The sequence below is a fragment of the Eurypyga helias genome, unplaced genomic scaffold, assembly GCF_000690775.1.
Source record: "Eurypyga helias isolate BGI_N326 unplaced genomic scaffold, ASM69077v1 scaffold28178, whole genome shotgun sequence".
Taxonomy (NCBI): domain Eukaryota; kingdom Metazoa; phylum Chordata; class Aves; order Eurypygiformes; family Eurypygidae; genus Eurypyga; species Eurypyga helias.
Window position 1 is genome coordinate 49,814 of NW_010269415.1, and position 8,104 is coordinate 57,917.

Here is an 8,104-nt window from a genome sequence, read left to right on the forward strand (position 1 = left end):
AGTCAAAGCGTGGCCCGGCGGTTCCCCGGGTTCCCGCTGCAGGTGCTGTGGCCGCCGTGTGAGCCAGGCCTTGCCCGGGTGGCAGCGCTGCCCACCCAAATCCACCCGCACGCGGGGCTGGGAGATGCCCTAAAACTCCCGAGAGGCTTCCAGCCCCAGGCACGTGTTACGGGGATGCTGCCCCAGCAGTGTTAAGCCCATCCTCATGGGTTTTCCTGACTGCATCCCGGCGGTGTGAGAGGTAGGGGATGCTCGGGTGGAAGGCGGCGCACAGGAATAGTGGCGGAACGATCATAGAATCATGGAATGGTTTGAGTTGGAAGGGACCTTAAAGATCATCCAGTTCCAACCCCCCTGCCATGGGCAGGGACACCTTCCACTAGACCAGGTTGCTCCAAGCCTCATCCAGCCTGGCCTTGGACACTTCCAGGGATGGGGCATCCACAGCTTCTCTGGGCAACCTGTCCCAGTGCCTCACAACCCTCTCTGGGAAGAATTTCTTCCTGATATCTAATCTAAACCTCCCTGTTTTCAATTTGTACCCATTACCCCTTGTCCTGTCACTACAGGCTCTGTAAAAAGTCCTCTCCCAGCACCCTTGTAGCCCCTTCAGATACTGGAAGGCTGCAATGAGGTCTCCTCGGAGCCTCCTCTTCTCCAGGCTGAACAAGCCCAGTTCTTGCAGCTTGTTCAGCACATCAGGGAGCCAAGTGGGGCTCTTGGGCAGCGTGCGATGCCAGGCAAGGTTTGGAGGGGCTGGAAGAGGCAGTGTTGGTGTGCCCAACACCTCAGCTGAGGTCTGGGGCAGCCTGCTCTGTTCCACAAGCAAAGCTCCCCATGTGCAGCATCTTGCAAGGGGCTCATACCTGTGATGAAGTAGCTGAGCTCAGCGTTCAGCCCAACGTCAGCATCCGTGCAGTTGAGCCGGACCACTTTGAAATCCCGGGCAACGTTTTCGGGCAGCGAGACATTGTAGACGGCTGGGAAGAAGGTGGGGTTTTCGTCGTTCACATCCAGAACTGAAAGAGGGAGCAGAGCTGAGTGCCCTTCCAGGGCCGCCCTTCCGGCCGATGTCTGCCGGGTTCCCAAAACCGCACGCCTGCTGCTCTGAGCATCCCAGGGAATGCTCTGCCTGCTGCCCCGTGTGGTGCAGGTGCCGGCAGGCTAGCTGTAGGGACCGGTTCCCAGGGCTGCAGGGAACCAGTGTGGTTGCCTCCGATACATACAGATCACCCTAGGAAACCCTGCATAGCTGTAATTAGATTTACTGTTTGTATTCCTCATTTCCATCCCCATTCAGAGGAAAATCTCCGGGTTAAATGGAAGCTCAGCATTTCCTGGTGTATGACAGAGGGCTCTGGAGTTACAGGACCAGAAACTTCTTTTTCCAAGCCCAGGCCTGAGGATAATCCAGGGTCAGTTCAGTTCCAGATGATGCTTGTCCTCAGCACTAGGCTCATGCAAAGCCAGTAAATAGAAATTAAAGACAAACCACATAATAAGGGTCTCAGTGTGTCTCCTACATAAACTACATCTCCCTCTTGGTGACCCGTCCTTGTCATCCACCTTTTTGGGACCAGAGGGGGCTCTGCAGCTGGGAAGGGTTGGGAAGGGGTCTCGGCGCACCCACCTTTGACAGTGAGGGTGCTGGTGGAGCTCTTGGAGGGCACGCCGGCGTCGCTGGCCACCACCCGCAGGTAGTACTCGGCGATCCTCTCCCTGTCCAGCATGGAGGTGGAGGTGACGAGCCCGCTGGTGGTGTTGATGAGGAAATCCATGCGGGGCATCCCCACCTGCATGCGGTACGTCACCTGCCCGTTTGGACCCTCGTCCAAGTCGATGGCCACTACCTGGTGGCAGAGTGGAGGGAAGGGGTGAGAAGCCCTATCACCTCCCGATGATGAAAACACAAATCCATAAACTCTGAGCGTTTCTTTACCCCCAGGGATGCTGGGCTGAAACAAAGAGGCCTTGAGGCATCCCCTCACACGGGGTGGGATGCCACAACCTCTTCTGCATCCCTGTAGTTGTATTGTGAGAGGATGGATTGCTAGCCTGCTTTGCAGAAGTGATGGCAGCGACAGCAGCAGCAGCTCCCAGCGTGGGGCACGGCAGCAATGGGACACGCTCACCTGAAAGACGGAGGAGCCTGCGGGAAGGCCCTCAGCGATCTCGGCAGCAAAGGGCAGGTTTTGGAAAGTGGGGTCATTGTCGTTCAGGTCCAGCAAGTTGACAAAAACCGTGGCGCTGCTGGTAGCTCGCAGGGGTGGCCTCCCACCTGCGGAGGCCAGGAACAAGGGGGGGTTAATGCCTCAAGCTGTTTCCAGCCCTTTCCCTTAAAAAGGAGCCTTCACTCCCTGTGCAGATGGTAGTGCAGGATGGGGCTGCGCCTGGAGTCATTGACCTGTCCGTGATACCCCTCGCGCTGCATCCCATCGGAACACTCCCCTGGCAGCAGGCATGTAGGGCAGACTGATAGCTACCTGTCCATGCAGCTACAGATAACGTTATATGTGCCTCCTGGCTCTTGGAAACAGGCTGGATAATGGAAAATTATTGTCATATCTCTTAGCTTTTTTCCTACAAAAGTTTCCCTAAGAACCTTTTTCCAGAGAAAAATCCAGATCAGCTCTTTTCCCTCCACTTGACTTTCCTAGATACTGCTGGAGCCAGATGGAGTAGAGGGGGTGTTTCTGCCTCCCCGGCTCATTGCCAGGGCTGCTACAGAAATGACTGCGCTCGCAGCTTTTAACCTCCGGCAGGTTTTTAACCTCCTCTCGTTTTTTAACCTCAAAAACATTTTTGCAACTTACGCTCAAAACAGGAAAAAGAAGAAACTTCGTCGTGAAGGAAAAAAAATCCGGCTGAGAAAAGTGCGACTCAACACGTGAGAACCATCAGGGAAGAGAAGGCGGAGGGTGGGGAGGGCGACGCTTGCACAACCCCAGCCATTTCGAGCTCCGGTGGAGCAAGACAAACCGCTGCGGCAAAGAGGAGCGGGACGGAAGCGGGACTTACAGTCGGTGACCGACACCACGATCCTCCGCATGAGCTGGGCCTCCTGGGCGTTGGGGTTCTCACGGTCCAGCAAGACGCCGGTGGTGCGGATCTTGCCCGTGGTGCTGTTGAGGCTGTAGAACTTGTTGGGGGGTCGGATGCTGTACACCACCGTGCCGTTCTCCCCCAGGTCCGGGTCGATGGCCACCACCTGCCCCAGGGAGACAACAACAATTACAGCAAAGTGACGAGAATTAGCTCCCACGGCACAGCCCAGTGTAGATTCTCCAGTGTCTAATAATGAGACTTAGTTCCCATGACAGGCTTCCCCATTCCCAGCAGCAGCAAGAAGTTCTCCTTCCTCCACACAGCTATATATTTTCATGATACTTGCAGGGATTCGGTACCCTCAAGACCTCTGCTGTGGTGTTAAATCTCACCCAAATTGGCCTGCAAGCCCAGGAGGTAACGGCACGGCAAGAGAGACACGAGCACGCAGCAATCAAATGGGCTTTTCTCCTTTTAAACAAAGCCAGCTAGAAAACAAGAACCCTTCAGAAAAACACAATAAACGGGACAAAGAGGTGTGCCGAGGAACTTGTGCTGCCACATCGGAAACGCTGGGAATAATTCGCTGCTGCAGTTCTCCTCCATGCCAGGCGTTCTGTGCTTTATTGTTCTCTCCCTGTGACATTTTTAATTACAGGGGCCATTTACATTAAAAAAAAAAAAAGCAAACCCAACTTCATTACACTCATAACTTCCCCGGCTCCCGCTGCTTGTCCTGCAGCTGAATTTACATCGTATCGGAGACACAATAATTATTTTCCCAGCAACTAATTGGGATGTCAGAAACGAGACGACTTCAAGCGGGGCTGGTGCTGTACGGGAGAGAGAAAACTGCCGTGCCCTGGCTCGGGCTGCGCTGCCAGACCTTTCTGCCTCCCCCCAACTCTTTTTTCTTTCGCAGCCTTCCCTCTTATATGATTTTGTGGATTCTCTTTGCTTTTCCCTCATTTATTTTCCCTCTTGTGCCCATCATTTTTCTCCTGGCATGATGGAGTATAAGCCTCCCTCTCTCCTTCTCTTTTATTTCACCGGAGGGACTTGAAAGGCTGTAAATCAATGTTTTTCGGAGAGGTCCTTGAAGGAGGTCACAGGCGAGGCGAAGAAAAGGAGAACTTGTCTAAAACCTATGCAGTTTGGGGAGGAAAATCTGATCCCAGCAGAGAGGAGAAACACATGGGATGGGCAGCAGCGAGGAGGCTCAGGCGTAACCTTTTAAAGGGACATCTGCGAGGTGGTACTTGGCTGGAGGTGACAGCGGTTTGGCGGTGACAGCAGTTGAGGTGACGCTCCCGCCGAGCAGGCAAAAGGAAGAGGCTGTTAGCGCAACCCCCGCCTTCCCTCGCACGTACCGTGGTGACGTCCGAGTTGGGGGGGGTCATTTCCACCAGGTTGATGAAGTACGGCTCGTCCTTCCACATGGGATAGTTGTCGTTGATGTCCAGCAGCGTGATGTTCACCTGCGAGAGAGCAAGCAAGCGACATCAGGCAGCACAGGTTCCTGGGGCAGCACGGTGCGGACCCGGGGATGGACGGCAGCACCTGGTACCCAACTCATCTTCACCCTCCGGAGGGAAAACCCGCAGGAAAACAACCTCCTGCACCTTCACAGCCAAGGCTCCTCGGCTGATTTAACCTTGGTTTGGCTCACGCCTACTCGTTACCCCGCAGGCGAAACAACTGCAGGGGCACAAGGTGTGTTTCCAAGCTGCTACTTCACCCGGGGGGAGGGTTGCGAATCGGTCAGGGTGGTGGAGGAGAGGATGCAGTGTCAGGAAAAAACTGAGTGACTGATAAAAAGTAAAAAAAAAAAGAAGGAATTAATGAGGGTAGGGTAACAGGGGATGGGAGGTGCAAAGACAAGAGGGCAGGGGAGAGGATGGGGCCCTGAAGTGCTACCTATCTTCGTTTTCAGCGTGAGAAATGGCACCTAAGTGACAGCAGCGAGCCCGTGGGACGCATCCTGTTGTCTGTGAGTCTCTCACCTCCCCTGATCACCCGTTTCAACCCAGCCTGTGAGCCTATAAAGGTGCCCGAGGGAAGAGCTGCAGTTCAAAGGAAAGGGGGGGCAGGAGGGAGCCTGCCAGCCCCTCGCACGGTGTCTCGGTGGGGCTTCTCCCCAGGTCTTCTGTGTTCCCAACACCAGATCCGAGCTGCTGGTGCCACCCCGTGGTAGAAGAGACAAGTCTGGACACCACAGCCTCCAAGGATGTGCCCCAGGACGCAAAGCCAAGGCACCGGGGTGGTCCCTGGGGAAGGCTGGTGACCCACTGTTATCCGGAGCATCCCAGGTGCTTGTTATCCCAGAGACCTTGCAAAGCCCTTGAATGGACCCTTAGTCCCAGACCAAAAATGATTATAGGGAACAGCTTTGTGTCCAGGGTATATATCCTTGCTAACAAGAGCAGACAAACTTAATTGATCACCCACTTCTCACTGAGTTTTAATACTCTGTAATTTTTTAGGAACTGTGATGCATGGGGTTTTTTTTTTCCTAATTGCAATCTGTGTTGAAAAAAAAACTTGTTTGGACTTTCAATTAGGAGAACATCGTCTCATCTGGAGACCCAAAAGGACATCTGACGGGCCATGCCAAGGTCGTCATGTGCCTCTGGGAGACTCCATAGGGAGCTTCTCATAGAATCCTAGAATGGTTTGGGTTGGAAGGGACCTTGAAGATCATCTAGTTCCAACCCCACATCCACAGCTAGTTCCAACCCCACATCCACAGCTTCTCTGGGCAACCTGTCCCAGTGCCTCCCCACCCTCTCCGGGAAGAACTTCTTCCTGATATCTAATCTAAACCTCCCCCCTTTCAATTTAAACCCATTCCCCCTTGTCCTGTCACTACAGGCCCTTGTAAAAAGTCCCCCCCAGCTTCCTTGTAGCCCCTTCAGGCACTGGAAGGGGCTATAAGGACTCCCCGGAGCCTTCTCTTCTCCAGGCTGAACAAGCCCAACTCTCTCAGCCTTTCTCGTTTTCTACCTGGATCATACACATCCTGGTGGCCCTCAGCAGTAGTGAAAATTATTTTAGGGATCTCCTCAGCACAACCACAGTATTTCTCTGCACCGTTCTGCGTTGCGTAGGGCATCTCTCCTGCAACCCAACTGAACATCCCAGGAGCAAGAGAACTCGAACGCTACAAAATGTTCAAACCAACATGGTGCTGTGAGCAGTGAGAGATGGATCCTTGGGTTTTGACCTCCGGCTATTTCCAAAGACTTCTACAAACCCTTTGCAAACTACGTGCCTCCCTGATGTCTGCGAAGGGCAAGGCAAAGCAGGCAGCTTCAATCTGCAGTACAATGGCCTGCACCTCCATCAGGACCTTCTGAGGTGCCCAGGGATCACAAACCGGTTGGAAACCCTTGATCCAGGCAGTATGTGAATAGCAGTCATCAGGAACACGTAAGCGTGCCTGCAGGCTCTCCAACTAAGCGTTTTCTCAAGAGGCATGAACAAAGGGAGCCATGCTGTGGGTGGAATGGGTACCCGTAACCGCCTTCGCACGGAGGGCTGGACACGTAAAGCTCTGGGAGGTCAAGTGGCTCCGGGGTGAATGGCTTGCCAGGAAAAAGAGCGTGATTTCAAGGTCTACACAGCCTGGACAGTCATTCTGCAAGGGCTGAGGGTAGCGGGGGGGGCAGCCCGGAGGGCAGACGCCACAGTGTGCTCTTTACCCGTTCACACAGCTAAAATCAAACACTGCTAGCATGGGCCCCACTGCTAACACCGGCCCCAGCCGGGCACCGGTGGCTCAAGGAGACGGGAATCGCTCCGTCACACACTCACCATAGCAATGCCCGTCTTCTGATGGTGGCCCACGCCTCCATCCACCGCCCGGACAATGAGGATGTATTCGGATTTGGCCTCCCGGTCCAGCAAAGACGTCGTCGTGATTTCTCCTGCAGCCACGGGAGATGAGAAGGATTAGGGGAATAAAAGCGACACACAAAACTAGAGGTGGGATCCTTCTACAAGTGAGCCTTTCCTTCTGGTTAGGTTTCAAACCGCTGGACCCCAGAAGGGTCAGCTTGTCAGCAAGCTCCTGCAAACTTCGTGCTGTGCCATCCCATGGGAGCCCTCCTGCTCCGTGGGAAGCTCGTTTCTGCCCGTAACGAACTGGAAGCGATGCCAGCAAGGGAAGGGGGGCAGCAGCTCCCTAGCTAATGTAAACCCTTCCAGCCAAAGCCTTTTCTTAGGTGTCACTCCCACCGGGATCTGGGCTTCCACCGACGCCTCTGCCAAAGCTCTCGCCGTGAGCGAGCAAGTGCTGGTGGCTGAAATCTGGTGAATCCCTTAAATGGTGTGTCTCCTAAACAGGCTGCTCAGGGGAGAGGAGGGAAGGAGAGAGGGTGAAAGAGGAAAAAAACAGGGGAAATTCAGGAGAAGGAACTGAAAGGAAAAGAGGGAGAGCACGTACAGAGCCCCACCTGAGCGAGCATTGATACGAAAATGCGAGGAGCCCTCCAGGGAGTAGATAATCGATTCCTGCCCATACTCCCTGGACCGGTCCATGTCCGTGGCATTGAGAAACAGCACCGTGGCTCCTTGGGAGAGGCAGAAACAAGGGCTGGGGTGGGCATTCACAGCCCAGAGCAGCTGTCCCCAGCTGCCCTGTCCCCACACACCGCTCTCGTGGGTCACCCAGCCAAGGGGTCCCCTCGCCTGCATGCACAGCGGGGCTGAACCCAGGTCTCTGTTTTTTACCTCCCCAAAAAGCCATCACTCACCCCATTCTGGCTGTCAGACCCCCCAGGGCCCTTCTGCTAGCCTGGAGAAGGAGCAGGGGCATGATCCATACCTGCCATAATGTCCTCCATGACGGTTATAACATAGGAGGGCTTGCTGAACGTGGGGGGGTTGTCATTTTCATCCTGAAGCAAAGAGAACGTCAAGAGGGTGGTTGGGAAAAAGGCAAGATGGTCAAGCAGCTGCAGAAGTGTGGTACGGGGATGCTCCTAGCCAACTGCATCTCAAGATGCAACCAACTCGTCCTGGGCAACAGGCAGCAGGTCTGAGGAGCTGCTGCCATTGG

At 54.5% G+C, this 8,104-nt stretch overlaps 1 protein-coding gene across 1 annotated transcript in view; it reads right to left on the minus strand.

The window, feature by feature from the left end:
- The window catches only part of CDH23 (cadherin-related 23), a gene marked incomplete at its 5' end in the record, with an annotated part of 63,081 nt that overhangs the window by 49,785 nt on the left and 5,192 nt on the right, over positions 1-8,104 (minus strand). Inside the window, 8 exon segments of the mRNA XM_010158107.1 lie at positions 867-1,019; positions 1,631-1,850; positions 2,133-2,278; positions 3,019-3,208; positions 4,416-4,523; positions 6,859-6,971; positions 7,500-7,616; positions 7,871-7,943. Of these exon segments, the coding sequence (XP_010156409.1) occupies positions 867-1,019; positions 1,631-1,850; positions 2,133-2,278; positions 3,019-3,208; positions 4,416-4,523; positions 6,859-6,971; positions 7,500-7,616; positions 7,871-7,943 (1,120 nt within the window).